This window comes from Patiria miniata, unplaced genomic scaffold, assembly GCF_015706575.1.
Source record: "Patiria miniata isolate m_02_andy unplaced genomic scaffold, ASM1570657v1 HiC_scaffold_1, whole genome shotgun sequence".
NCBI lineage: Eukaryota > Metazoa > Echinodermata > Asteroidea > Valvatida > Asterinidae > Patiria > Patiria miniata.
Genome location: NW_024037047.1, coordinates 17,006,555 through 17,022,313, shown reverse-complemented (window position 1 = coordinate 17,022,313; position 15,759 = coordinate 17,006,555). Strand labels below are relative to the sequence as shown.

At 39.7% G+C, this 15,759-nt stretch overlaps 1 protein-coding gene across 3 annotated transcripts in view; it reads left to right on the top strand.

Annotated features, from left to right (window-relative positions):
• The window catches only part of LOC119723915 (RNA cytidine acetyltransferase-like), a 52,213-nt gene extending 49,673 nt beyond the window's left edge, over positions 1-2,540 (top strand). For 2 of the 3 annotated variants that reach the window (XM_038194823.1, XM_038194840.1), the window contains 2 exons: positions 21-175; positions 2,360-2,540. In XM_038194823.1, the coding sequence (XP_038050751.1) occupies positions 21-175; positions 2,360-2,477 (273 nt within the window). In that variant the 3' untranslated portion in view covers positions 2,478-2,540. The remainder of the gene's footprint in view (positions 1-20; positions 176-2,359) is intronic. The other variant, XM_038194831.1, reaches the window with a different exon arrangement.
• The last annotated feature ends 13,219 nt before the right edge of the window (positions 2,541-15,759 follow it).

Sequence of the window (15,759 nt, the reverse complement as noted above, 5' to 3'; positions counted from 1 at the left end):
TGTTTATTACACTGGAACAGGAGGAAGCAGCCAGCGAGATTAAAGCTAAGCAGAAGAAGGAATTGGAACGATTGAAGCTTCTGGATATGAGTCAGTATGCCATCAAAGGACAGGAAGACGAATGGAAGAAAGCATTACAGTCTGGCAAGGCAAAGAGCATGATTAGCATTCCTAGGTAAGCATGTATCTTATTGTTGATACAAGCATAGTGCAAGGACCCAAGGAGTCAGAACTCTTGGGCGATTTACATTTTGACCATTAACATACCAATCCCTCGGGAATGTCTATAGCTACAGCACTGTGACTGCAAGCCTCGACCTTTCAAAGCGTGAATGCCAGCGGCCTTTGAACACGATGATCGTCGCCGCCTTTTTAGTTGGTATTACCGACAACCTCCCTATATGCTGCATAATAAGTCATGTCACGTCGCTGCTCTTTTTTGAAAAATATATTGTACGACAAGGTTTTTACAACTGCGCAGTTGTTAGATGTGAGTTATGAACTAAAGTTAGCAATGTGCAGTTGTTGGTGCTTAAAAGCGTTATCTGTCCCTGTAATTTGGAGATAAATTGGATTTCTTTCAGATAAGTTTTCATGTATTTTCAGACATTTTAATTGGCAATATATCATTGATGAAATGTGTTCTTTTTGGAAAATTTCACAAGTTTTCACACTTAAGGTACAGAGCATTTTGTTTTTCATGAAATGATTGTTCCAGTGATGTTGACCACATTTATATACAGTATCATCCAACTGCGAACAAACACTTCAAAATCATTCATTTTTAGCGATGTATGACAACTGCACATGCGTATTTACCATGGTACTGTCTACGAAGCCATGCAAACTCCTTTTTTTGGCATTAGTGAGCGCGGATCTCTATTGTGTCGAGATTAGCGTGGTGAGCAACTGAGCAAGCTGGCGCCAGGTGCTTTCTATTGTAGCTTTCCAGCGCGGCGACCATCATTTTACTTTTGAAGTCTTGGAGTACGAATTCCTTGGGTCCTTGCTCTATGATACAAGAATACGTCACACCCATCTTCTTTTCTCTGCTGTTTTTAAAGGCATGTAGGAACATTTGTAATTACCCAGAAACAGACTTACCGATTTAATGAGAAAACCTTGCTTAACCAGCTCATGCCGGGATTATTGTGACAAGAACGGAATGAGGTGCGCGATTACTTTTCACTCGACCTCAAGCCAGGCGGGTTGAAGCCATCACCCTCGGGCAGCACACTCATATTTCCGGCCTCGCTCTCTGCGTGTTTATCCGTCATCCATTCCGAATACCGGAAAACCTTTGCGGACCGTATACACGTTATCCAGCGCGAAATGGTTAAAAAGAAGGCTTGGTACCAACTACCCTGTTCGCCTGGGTTGTTTTTCAAACTGGAATTCAGTTACAAAACCGAAAAAATTGTGCCAATATTTTGTCTCTTTTCTCCAAATGTATAGTAGTCCCTGAGCTAAAACTTTCACAGGTTTGTTGTTGTGCACCCTACTTAAGAGTTTGAGCAATTTTGTTGCTTCAAATAAAAAAAAACTGTGTATAAAGAAAACAATCCTTTATCTTAAATGAGGATCTGCTACCACAAGGCTCAAGCTGCATTTCATACTTGACTTTGACTATGCTGTATAGGTCCTGTATGTTAACCCTGCGCAGCGTTTACAAGAAATTATCCGAAGTCGCCAACTGCGTACCTTTGGGACGCAGGTACTTCCCCCACTACGCAAGACCCTATCCATGTCAAAACAACAAAAAGCCATGTGCCAGACAGTGTCCAGGCATTTGCCAGACAGGGCACTTAAAAGATAATTGACTGGTGGCTGCGGTTTCGGGCTATGAAGAGAGATGGCTGTGTCAAGTTACAGGTGTTTGTATATGTTTCAATGAGACTTGGCAGGAGGCCTGGTCCCAAGGTTGTTGACACCGCTCGGGTGAAACCCTGGCTGCAAAGTTCATTGAACCAGCTGATTTGGCATGGGTTGAATGAGTATTAGATGGAAGGTGAACGTCATTGGCCCACAATTTTTTTTATTTTTTTTTTTAAATTCGGTCACCAGCGTACCCCGGGCACGCAGGTCACTCCGCGCAGGGTTAAACAAGGTGTTGTGCAACAGCAGAAGTGTACGCTGTCCTTGCTGTGTGCCTCGGTAGTCGAGTGAGGACATCAACATAACACATTCTTCTATTAGAGTTGCAGACACACATTGTTGTTCATTAGTTACGAGGAACAAAAATGTAGGCACACAACTTCGTTGAAACTTTCCTGACGGTGTGCTTTTCCATAAGGCTGGGGCCTTCCCTGAATAATTAACCAATTAATCCTAATGAGTATAAGATTGTCTCTTTTTACAGCAGTGATAAGGAAGGTCCACAGACAAAGAAACAGAAAGTGGATAGCCAGGATGCGGAGTCAACAAAAGGCAAGAAGAAGAAGAAGAAAGTCAAGCTAGCCAAGTCAGCTAAGAACTAATGAATACAACGATGCCATGCAACATTTAGTTTTTAATCATTTCATGAGATACACGCAGTGGCATTTTGTGGCACTGTTTCCGCCTCGTCCTTCCGTGGGTGGGTGGGTGGGTGTGTGTGTGTGTGGGTGGGTGGGTGGGTGAGTTTGTCTTACATACGCAGTGTGGACTTCCGAACAAAAGACGTCCACATAATGTAGGTAGCACCGACGTTGTGTGGACTTACCCCACGTCCACACAGTGTTTCCCCATTTCTGGAAAACAGGTTTAGAGGCATTTTTGGGTTAGGTTTATCTGTAGCAGAATGAAGAGAAACACTAAAGGGAATCATAGAAAAAAAATTGGGTTGAAAGAGTTTTCACAGTTTGAGAAAAATGAGTTTTTTCACTGGTTTTTCTTAACTACACGAAAGCAATGGAAAGTCCACACTAGTCATGTGAAACAAGTATGGGTGGGTGGGTGGGTGGGTGTGTGTGTGTGTCCGGACAAATCTTGTCAGCGCGATAACTTGAGAAATACTTAACATATGAACTTCAAATTTGGTTTGTGGATTTTTCTTGGCAATCCTAAGAAGCCTTTTGCATTTGGGGCCAAAAGGCCAAAGGTCAAGTTCACAGTGGCTAAAACAATAGAAATCTTGTCAGCGCGATAACTTGAGAAATACTTAACATATGAACTTCAAATTTGGTTTGTGGATTGTTCTTGGTAATCCTAAGAAGCCTTTTGCATTTGGGGCCAAAAGGCCAAAGGTCAAGTTCACACTGGCTAAAACAATAGAAATCTTGTCAGCGCGATAACTTGAGAAATACCTAACATATGAACTTCAAATTTGGTTTGTGGATTGTTCTTGGTAATCCTAAGAAGCCTTTTGCATTTGGGGCCAAAAGGCCAAAGGTCAAGTTCACACTGGCTAAAACAATAGAAATCTTGTCAGCGCGATAACTTGAGAAATACTTAACATATGAACTTCAAATTTGGTTTGTGGATTGTTCTTGGTAATCCTAAGAAGCCTTTTGCATTTGGGGCCAAAAGGCCAAAGGTCAAGTTCACACTGGCTAAAACAATAGAAATCTTGTCAGCGCGATAACTTGAGAAATACTTAACATATGAACTTCAAATTTGGTTTGTGGATTGTTCTTGGTAATCCTAAGAAGCCTTTTGCATTTGGGGCCAAAGGCCAAAGGTCAAGTTCACAGTGGCTAAAACAATAGAAATCTTGTCAGCGCGATAACTTGAGAAATAATTAACATATGAACTTCAAATTTGGTTTGTGGATTGTTCTTGGTAATCCTAAGAAGCCTTTTGCATTTGGGGCCAAAAGGCCAAAGGTCAAGTTCACAGTGGCTAAAACAATATAAATCTTGTCAGCGCGATAACTTGAGAAATACTTAACATATGAACTTCAAATTTGGTTTGTGGATTGTTCTTGGTAATCCTAAGAAGCCTTTTGCATTTGGGGCCAAAAGGCCAAAGGTCAAGTTCACACTGGCTAAAACAATAGAAATCTTGTCAGCGCGATAACTTGAGAAATACTTAACATATGAACTTCAAATTTGGTTTGTGGATTGTTCTTGGTAATCCTAAGAAGCCTTTTGCATTTGGGGCCAAAAGGCCAAAGGTCAAGTTCACACTGGCTAAAACAATAGAAATCTTGTCAGCGCGATAACTTGAGACATAATTAACATCTGAACTTCAAATTTGGTTTGTGGATTGTTCTTGGCAATCCTAAGAAGCCTATTGCATTTGGGGCCAAAAGGTCAAGGGTCAAGTTCACAGTGGCTAAAACAATAGAAATCTTGTCAGCGCGATAACTTGAGAAATACTTTACATGTGAGCTACAAATTTGGTTTGTGGATTGTTCTTGGTAATCCTAAGAAGCCTATTGAATTTGGGGCCAAAAGGTCAAGGGTCAAGTTCACAGTGGCTAAAACAATAGAAATCATGTATTTATTCTGAGATTATAGGGATTAGGGATTAATTCATATAAAACCTACAGAAGACACTAATGCTGTCAATGAATGTTCCATGTGACCAAGGTACATGTAAGTTGATGTTAAAAGAGTGGTGTTATGTCATGGGAACTGTCACCGTTGCGGGGCATTTGTGTTTGTAAACACACCTGACTTGTTCACTATATTTTCTGTACATTCTGATAAGAAGCTACAAGGGGCAAAATAAGGAATGTATTTTCCATAAAGGCTTTGGCCTTTCTACTTCCTTAAGGAATTAATCAAGTAATCCTAATTAGTATAGCCAGGATGTGGAATCATCCTATGGTTATATACTAGAGTAGTTTTGAACAAAATCATAGGTTGGTTTGTCAGAATTCTGTTCCACTGCAAGTAGAGTTTGTTACAACACAATTACAACATACAGTAAACTCCGGCTAAGTCGACACTCTCGGGACCCGAGAATTTGTGACGACTTACGCGAATGCCGACATCTGCTGTAAAGTCGCCATTTTGCTGACTTACATGAATGGTCTTTTGCACACATGATTCATTGCACTAATTGGCTTCAATTTACCCTGGGTTTATCTCCTTAATGCTTGAGTTGAATCCAGCAAATTAATCCTCGAATTGTATCATCACATTTGGGGTATTGACAGTGGAGACCACGATACATATGTACGTGCACAGTAACAAATTAAATGCGTGCGTGGTCCGATATATACCACGCACGCGTTGACTGCAGCACTAGACGTATTCAATAAGACGACCCCCCAAAATTGACAGAGCTCATGCGTACAGCCGAGAGGGGGTACTGGTATTGATATGCTCACAACGCATATGCGATGTATGCAAGTAGACATCCTTTTTCGACACCGATGCATGCAGCGATCACGGGCCGTGCGAAACCACTTTCACTGGACACTTTGCCAACCACAGTACAGGAAGTCGATGCCAATGCGTGATGTGTTGAATGCTGACTTACACAAAGGATTTTGTATTGCTTTTTATGGAAAGGGGACCGAGAGTAACACGACGACTTGAGCGAAATGGCGACTTATAAAAGCCGACTTAGAAATAAAAAATTCAATGGAAATGCATTATGGACAATCGGGACTTTAGTCAGACGGCCGACTTGAGCAATTTGACGAGTTGTACGATGTTGGTTTAGCCGGAGTTTACTGTACATGCAAATACATTTTTCAAGCTTCATATACACAGTGGATCATGGAGTGAAATGTAACAGTGTTCTATAAACAAGAAATACTCATTTGTTGAAATTGAGGGTCAATTTGTTGAAATTGACTGGGATAAAAAATACATGTATTGAGTTAAATGGTTAATATATGTATTATAAGGCCTCATCACCAACAGATTTTGCTTGATTTAAGAGATAAGTTATTAATTTGTTACCAGAATCCAATTAAAATGTCCTTCTATTCCAGTTTGAAATTACTTCAAAAATATCCTTGCACTTTGCCGAACTACCCCTTCGTGAAATGGTTGAACCCATCTCTGTAGCGTGATGGTATACACATAATTAATGTTAGTGAGTGCAATGGAGGGAATATTTTCTTGAGGTGAAATATTGACCTGGTTGAATGGAACAGTCAATTTTTCACAGAATGAATATATTCCTTCCATAGCACAAATTAAAAAGAATTCATTATTTGTTTTATAAAACACCCATATAGATCCTTGTCATTGAATAAGGGAATAAATGTGTGCTCGAGAGGTTTTTATCACTCTGTTTAAGACCGCTTAGAGTCTGGGTGCTGATAATTACCCGAGCCGGAGGCGAGGGTAATTATCAGCACCCAGACTCTAAGCGGTCTTAAACAGAGTGATAAATACCGACAGAGCACATATTTATTCCCATTCATAAATACCTTTTTGGTAAAAAAAATCAGATAATTTGTTAAAAAAATCCTGATTTTGTTCAACAAGTTCACTTCATGCTTTTTGAAACATCCCTCTAGCAAAATAATGGAGTGTTCAGCTGGCGAGTAAGATGTAAACAACCCTTTTTATGGAGATTGACGCGCGCGTAGCATGTCCTGTGCGATGTCGCGCAGAACGCACCTGGGGCGTTGCGTGTTAAATTTAGAACTATAAAATTATGACTCGCTGGTAGTGTTGCGCATGCCTACATGTACGTTAAGATTGTGAACGTTCAACCAATAAAACGGTAAGAGGCACCGGATTTTTAAGAGTCCACATTTTATTGTGACACTGGAAAAGTGTTTAAGACCAGCTAGCCATGTCTTTATCATCCGTTTAAGACCGGCCACGTGACGGGCTCTCGGCCAATAGGAATGGCTAAACTGTCAGGTATTTATGAATATTTTATAAAACAAATATTTAGGTTTACCGTCAACGTTTACTTCCTTTCCATGGCCATTCACAACAGTCAACATTATTACGTATCCAACAGGTAGTAAAAGTTCCAATCCAAACAGTTGTAAACACAAGTTCAAAGCTCAAGTCCAACCAGACCCCATGTAAAGCATAATCAGTTTACTAGTGCATTCCTCCCAACAGATTCAAACCAAACATGCAGTTGGATTTTCAAGTGTTGGGGTGGTTCGGGTTAATTGTGGGAAACAACCTTTGTTGCCAAACATTTCAAACAAAAGTGCCCCTCTAATTATAACTTGTATGTGGTGGATGTTGTTTGGTTGTTGGTGGGGCTGTCGGATAATGAGTTAAGAAATTGTCATCTTTGTGAATTAAAATGGATTTTTCAAATTGAGTGTTGATATTTTGGAGTTGCACTTGTACCACTAGAATTGTGGATTGTCCATTGTGGACAAAACAACCGGATTTTCGCGCAGTTGTTTATTGAAAGTTGATTTTTGAAGGAAGGCCTTTCAATTTATTTTATTTCTAAATTAATACTCTGTAAAGAAAAATGAAAATTGGAACATTGAACACTTCTTGAAGTAAAAATATCAGACAGTAAATACACAAACACTACAATATGAGCTAACCTAAATTATTGAAATGAACTAGTAAAAGACAACATTGCACAACTCCATTCATTAACTACAGAACTCAACAAACCTACACCTGCAAAAAAAAAACAAATTATAAGTCATGAACAAACAACTCTTGATGAACTACAACATAGCAATCTCTCTCGTCAACAAATGCAAAACCATACACAAAAACTGCATCATAAAAACAATTAGCCGCATGCAGACACAAAAAAGTGAAACAAAACAAATCAACTTCCGCAACTTCACCAATAAACACGTCTCACCAAACATTGAACAACTTCTCAACCAGTTCAAGCCGGGTTTATTTTGACAGCGACCAAACCCAGACGGGTTCAGGTCACTGATCTCTATATAAAGACTGGATAGCGGATATGCATACAACATTCACACAGTAGACTTTGCATTTTGACCAATTCGCCCCCGGTCTCACGAAGATGGCCGCGCATAATACGAACGTTCTACGCGTAAATACGCGCGCGTTGTATCAACAGTTGACGCGCATTTTGGTCACGTACACATAATGATGTTCTAAAAGGGACACATTTCCGTAGTGATTGTTATTTCAAAAACGCCGGAAAAGTGATTTGCGGCATTATAAAAGTAACCACAACGTTAGAAAAATTGTAGTAAACCTTGGTCAGTTGGTCAGTGGTGGTGGTCAAAATACAAGTCAGGTGAACCGCGACGTTACAAAAGAAAGCATGCTGTCTATAAAGACGGCAACTTGTCCTTTTTAGATCACCAGCCGGTCTCACCAATATGGCGTCAAATTCGTACATTGTGCGGCTCTTTATTAGCTATCCAGTCTTTATAATAGAGATCAGTGGTTCAGGTTAGGCCAAAAAAAAAATAAGTCGGTCTCTGGTCAGCGCGTGCGTCGATTTTAATCATGCGCGTCAATCTTTGTTTTTCCAAAATGTTCCGCGGTAGCTCCAACAGCGCCCTCTATTGCCGCACCTCAATTGTTTTATCAAAGAGCACCAAGGATCCTCATTTTTTTTATCAAAGAGCACCAAGGAATGGCGGGGGCGCGTTGGGGGGGGGGGGGGGCTGTGGGGGGCGACAGCCCCCCCCCCCCATGAAACCTTGTCCCCCCCCCAGTCCCCCCCCCCCCCACTGAGATTTTGAGTTTCTAAAAAAAATATCATTGATCTGACGCCCCATGAAATGTTCCAGCCCCCCCCCCCAGCTCCCCCCCCCCCCCCACCCCCCCCCCCCCCCCCCCCCCCCCGGAAAAATTCCTGGCTCCGCCACTGGCCCCGGTTGACCGTGCGCACCATGGCTCGAACTGTAGTGTGATCCGGTACACTCGCTGGCCCCGTCCAGCTGTTGCTTCCCCGTCACTGTAGCGGTCCGCTCGCGCTTCAGTCCGGCCGTCTCTGCGAAGCAATAGCTCGTACCGTGCCCACTCGGTTCAGCTAGAATCTTTGGCTTACTTGGTTCCCCCAGTTGGTGTTGTGAGACTCCGACACCGGTGTTGAAACCAAGGAAAAGCCTGACGTTGGAGGAATCCCCACAAAGTTCAATAAACCAGTAAAGTCACTGTGTGAAAGCTCTGTTTCCCGCCAAATTCGTTATTATAGATAATAATGTTGATTCTAATGTATTAAGTTAATGTACTAATAGGGAATGCAACAATAATTTCAGGAAAGAATTGCAGGGCAGCTCCGTCGCACAGCCTTTAATAATACGAGAACTGTTCGATTGCCTCATTGATGTTCTCCGAAGTCACCGTGTTAAAATTAGAAAAAGTTGTAACTATGGAAGATCGTGAATCTTTTCTTTCAAAACTGAGGGAGGAATTATTGCAGTCATATTTATCTTATCGTCAATGTAAAATTGTGTCATTTCATTTTGTTCCCGGGTATTTTTTTGTTGTTTCTTTAGTGTGTGTATATAATGTGAGTGTAGACCTATGTATGTGAACTAGGTTGTTTGTTTTTATGGTTTCCATTTTTCTCTCTGTGGAATGGGATTGCTTTTGTTTCTCGATTTTGTTTCGTTTTGTTTGTAATAATCTTTTTAGCCCATTTGTCATTCATTCCCGTTAATGAGTCTGGTTGTTTGTTTTGTTTGCTTGTATGTTTGTTGTGTTGTAAGAGTATTTATTTATTAGTTCGTTTTTATATTTTTGTTTGTCTGATTTGTCTTATGTTTCACTCTATGATTTTTTTGCTGAGTCTTGTCTCATCTCCCCGTCTTGTCTCGTCTCGTCATGTCTCGTCATGTCTCGTCTCATGTGGTTTCGTATGATTTATACAATTTACTTTTCAAAAGTACTTTAATTTTTATGAATGGAATTTTAAATGTGTTTTATTAGCAGGGGTTTGGATAATCGTCTGATGACAATTGTTTTTTTACTTTTACATATCCGTGGCAGCCTGTCCAACTTTTAGCTTTTATTTTATTTTTTAAGATTTAAAATAAAATAATTGACTCAAATAAATCAAATAAAGTTTCTTCAAGTCTTTATTACGCTGGAGATTTCCCGATCGCAGTACATGTGACAGGCAGCCCAAATAGGCGCGACCTAATCCGGCCAAATTACGATTTGTATACTAGTTTATCTGTAATAATACAGAATTTTGGCCCCTGCACTTGAGGGTCTGTATTTGTAGAAGTGAAGGGTCCATGTCCCTTAATTTGGATTTCTGAACAAAACATTTGAATGGAATCTATATTGATATGGAGTGGAAGGAATCTGTTTGTTTGTTTGTTTGTTTGTTTCAAAATGGCGATGGGGTGATCATCGTTGGAGGGAAAAATCACCCAAAAGTCATAGGTCAACCCCCCCCCCAAAAAAAAGATTTCCAAAAAGGTAAAGAGGATTAATTCAGCTTTCATTTGATGTATGTTTTGATCACCTGTGAGGGTTTAGAGTATGTCCCCCGATTTGTTTAAATTGGGGTATTTATCTTTGGTGTCTATGGGAATTTATGTATTGGTGTGCACCCTGAAAGGGAGTGCTGTAAATTCAGGGATCGCATCAACAACTGCTTATGAATCACACAGTCATGTCTGTGTACCATACTTTCCCACACATAAACTTTTCATCTGGAAGGCTCATGTCACAGGAATGTCCCATTAAATTGTTAAGAAATTATGTTGAAAATAACATCTTCATGGATTCCCAGCACAACTCCTCACAATAAGCCCAGTGTTAACAATATTTCTCGTTGTGGGTCTGAAAATGAAAATTGTCGGTTTGTGTATTATGAATATGATCAAGTGAAATTATTTATGCAGTATTTTGCCCATTTTCCCTCAAAATTGCATATTGTAATATTGTACATTTTTATCAATTTGCTAGAATATGTGATACCTCACCAACAAGTATCTTTTAACGAAATTCAATCAGAATATTAATCAATTTTTAAAAATATTTTTAGTTGTTCTGTTACTTGTTGGTGTCCCTGCCACACTGTACGATGGTGTAGCCGGGCGTTATGCAAGTGGATTGTTTACTTTCGTTTTGACGGGGACTGTACTGAATAGAGTCTGGTGACTGTACATAGAAATTTCTTTGAATAAAAGTCGAATCGTTCATTCATGTAAACTTGTTATGCAAAGCAGGGGCAGTGGTTCAACGATATCTATGTCGACTTTTGACACAGTGAGAAATTTTGGAATCATAATGGCGTCAGCGATACTTGCTGGGGAGCTCTTGCGTAAGACTTTCTGAACTTTGGTACTGTTGTCTCCGGAACAATTGTGTGTAGGCCTACGGTAACCCGACGTACCCAGATTTGTAAAGACGAAATTGCCGACCTCAAACTTGTTAGTGCCATATTTGGCAACTATATGTGTGTTATTAGTTTAATTAAACAAATGAACAGGTTAATTACAAAATAAACATATTTGTCTGGATAATTTTTTAGGGCGTTACCGGCAAGTTAACACAAACTTGGTGTGAAATAGATCATGGGAGCTACTTTTCTTTGACTTTTCATACTGTATGACCTGCAGTGGCGTAGCCACGGGGGGCGTGGGGGCGAGCCCCCCCCCCATGAAACCTTGTCGCCCCCCCCCCCCCCGCCCCCCCCCCCCCAGTCGCCCCCCCCCCACACACACACACACACACACATACTGAGAATTTGAGTTTCTAAAAAATTATCATTGATCTACATGACGCCCCCCCCCCCCCTCCCAGCGCCCCGCACTGAAATATTCCTGGCTACGCCACTGTCTGCGGGTAGCACACCCGGATAGTTTCGGCCTGGCTCGCTGCGAGCGGGTCGCTGACAGACATTTCCGGCCTTGCTCGGTGCGTGTTTATCGTCATATTTTCAGTCTGAATACCGCAAAATCTTTGCGTGTATACATGTCATCTGACGTTAACTAGTTAACAAAGGCTCCTTATACATCCTCACTTACCTGCAAGAAGAAAAAATCAACAACAAACACGTACTCCACAAAGCAATAGCTGCCGCACTGAAAACACTTATTCGACTGCCCGATGTTTCTCAATACATATGTTCCCCAATCCCAATGTTTGCTGAAATCCATAGGATTAGGGTTGGGGTTAGGATTAGGCAGTGTTGTAGTCGAGTCACCAACATCGAGTCCGAGTCCCAAGTCACAAGCCTCGAGTCCGAGTGTCGAGTCACAAGCCTCGAGTCTGAGTCCATGTCTCGAGTCCTAAGTCTCGCGTCATAAGCCTCGAAGTCCGAGTCCAAGTCACGAGTCACTTGTTCTTAGTTCTTCACCAAACTAATCAATTTTTTAACATTATTTTTTCAATCATCAATTCTGTCTTTTCAGTAAATCCGTTTACTTTGTGTGTGTACATGTTTTTTAGACCCAAAATGTGTTTTCCTTTTAATTCCCAGTGTACAGTGCCAAGAATGATCATACAGAAACCCTACATGCCTTTACTGTCTTTCTCGGATGCTCGGACTGCGTTAATATTTCCTGATTACAAAGTCTTAAATTGAAAGGTTGTGCCAAAATTCTGAACACAAGGTTCTAGTTTTGACTGATTTTAGTGGAGGCTGGGGGCATTGAAGTAAAATCCTGAAAATTTTTAATTCGTATTGGTGACACTTATTTCTAGTTTCCCATGGTTTCCCAAAATAACGCGATATGTACATGTACTAGGCCTATCCGGTGTAGTGCAAAGTAGTGTCCACCTACAGTATTAGCATTGCCGAAAATATTGCACTATTGACTATAGCGTGCGTCCGGTGTGCGCCGTAAGCAAACACTCTTTGGTACCGGACACTTTCTGGCATGACACCAGGCCCTGGTGTTCGTCGTGCAGGGCTAGGCATGCGTGCGCGGCCCCTGGATATGATTTTCCGCGGCGCCGTGTTTTGTCTATGAAGTAAATTAATGCTACGTTCGTCGCACAAATCCGTAACGTAATGTTTTTTTCTTTTGATTAACGTCTACAAATCGTCACCGTTTTCACGAAGAGCCACATATGTCAAAAATTACCATTTTTCCGATTTTGATTTTTTCAATATTTTGCTTTAAAACAATGTACTTAACCATTTTGACATGTTTCTGTAAGCAAAACATCATTAATTTCCAAGCAGAAATCTCGATAAATGCATTTTGCGTTTTCACGAAGAGCCACATAGATTTTTGCCCTTCGAACGCGTATACAAAACCCATTGCACGGAAATACGTAAAAGTAGGCCAAATAAGATTTACGTTTTCACGAAGAGCCACATATCGTTGTTACATTTGATATATCGTGAGGTATATGTAAGTTGAGTAAATCTAATGTTTACCCCGATCTTAACGATAGCCAAGTTCAAATGCACTTTTTAAATTGAGATCTGCTGATGGTTTGGAGTTGCATTCATGTTCAGTGGTCGCATCAGGCTTACTCTAGCTATCCCACACTGACTAGAAATATTGAACCCCCCCCCCCCACACCACTCTGGAAAACTGTATATCCTACTGGGAAAAAATACAATTAATCTTAGTGTCTCAAACCTTGCAGAAAAGTGCCACTACTTGATACAAGTACATGAATAGAAACAATGACACAAAAAATCTTGCAGTTGATTTTCTTCATTTTCTTTTAATGTTGCTCATACAAGTTCCAAAAGTTTGTCAACAACGATATGTTGCGCCTTAACTGACATTTTACAATATCACAGAGCTCGATTGTAGTTTGAGTGGATTCAGTAACACGGGTTGGGTCATGTATGAGTTGCGTCATTTGAAACAAATTAAAACAAGAAATAATTGGGTGTAAGTTAACACTTTCATCGTTTTTTCGAAACATTCAAATTAAAATCACCACTTACAATCATTTCTTAAAGGGAATATACAACATTTTCAAACATTGAAAATATAAAACTACCAAGTTTTTACGAAATACCTTACTAGGATGTTGGCAAATAACAGTCTAAAGCATCCTCTAAAATTATGGCACCTGGTGTGAAGTTTTTCAAGAAAATAGTATTTTTGTATACATTTCAAACGGTGGTCGGCCGACCTCCGTTGGAAAAACCTAACTAGTTTTCAACTACTGCTCCAACTTCACACTTTTTTCAGTCCAAATTTGTTTGCTATTGGTTACATGTTCATGAACGGGTGCATGCCAGCTAGACTGGTTCCCTTACCTTACAATTTTCCGGCATCTATAAATTGATCCATTTTATCTTTAGTGGAGTCGAGGAACCAGACTACTTGAACATTTTTGTTTTTCTTGGTTTTTCTAGCATTTTCGAAAAAAAAACTTCAAACATGTCAGTGTAACAATATTTGATCTATTATACTAACCCCTCAAATAGTTCATTTCTGAAAATTACAGCAAAAGCCAATGATGTACATTCCCTTTAACTTCGCCTGGTTGTTGACTGGTGAAGAGAGATGGGCAGTTCCGTCATATTGGCATAACACTAATTTCCTCGCCTTCCACCACTTTTGACCCGGGTTCGAATCCAGCCTGGGCCAATATGTGGATTGGGTTTTCAGTCCCCGTGTGATTCTGTGGATTATCCCCTGAATATTATTCTAGAGTTTTACTCCAACCTCCAACACTGTAATTTCTTCTCATTGTCTTCTCTACGGGTTTCTTCAGGCTTGCGAGCTACAATGTACAGTGCCTAGATGCTTTTGATGATTTTTTTTTTACTCTCATGTTTAAATGAAATATTGCGAGTACAATACGCCTGTTTGGGCGTCTTTCATATTCATAATCAAACAATACCACAAAAACAATAAGTGTCTTACTTTACTTCAACGTTTAACAATATGATATCACAAAAAACGCCCAATTTTGTACTTTATTTTCGTGGTTGAATTAAAACTGAAGTGTGCAACACCATCATAATAATAATAATAATATTGGACATTTATAAAGCGCAAACATATCCACCGTGAGGTGCTCAAGGCGCTATACATAATTGTATACAAGCAAAACAGCAGCAAAAATAGGTAAACAAAATCAATATGAATTAATAAACAAACTAAACAAATGAAGGTAAGCAACGGAAGAGCAGAAAAACAAAATAAACATAAATGCAAGGGATTAATTGAAAGCTAACGACATGAGGTGAGTTTTGAGAGCTGTTTTGAAGGACTGGATGGTTTCTTTAAGCTACAGGTGAGAATGCCATCCCCTATGAGATGAGACAATATATAGGATAACATTTTTGATGGATCGTCAAATGTTAAGATTAATTTTGTAAGGTACATGCCATTCCCTTTAAAATAAACACTGGAATTCCTATGGCCCTTCCATATAAATGTATGGATTTGGGAAATTATTCTAATATTGTTGGCACATTTGATAAAACTGTTGTTTACTTTCGTAAACGTTTTGAAGGATTTGGCGGTATATAAGATTATTATTATGATGATTATTATTATTATGTAAGCAATATTGTTATCATATCAGGAGTATAATAATTTGCCTTATTTTTACTTTCATGCTTTACAGTGCAATATCATAGAAATACAATACTCTGTTTACTTGCATGTTTTAACAAAATACGAGTACAATTTTGTTTTACGTTAAATTCGTGTACAACGATTTTCCCGTTTTACGTTTACAACAGTTAATCATTAATACAGCACATTGTGTTTTATTATCATTGAAATATCACGGGTACACTAATTTGTTAACGTTACATTTGTGTATTTAATAATACCAAGATTACAAATAATTTTCAATATGTAGAATCTACTTTCAAGCATACAACAAGACTTTGAACTTATAATTAACTTTAATGTTATTAATATGAAGAATACAATTAGTTGTGTGCTACTTTAATGTACAAAAGATTAGGCCTAATGTAATGGATACAAGGGTGCCCTCACTAGACAGTTTTGTTAGCTGTTTCGGTGTACACACCGAAACAGCTCTTGTTTTCGTT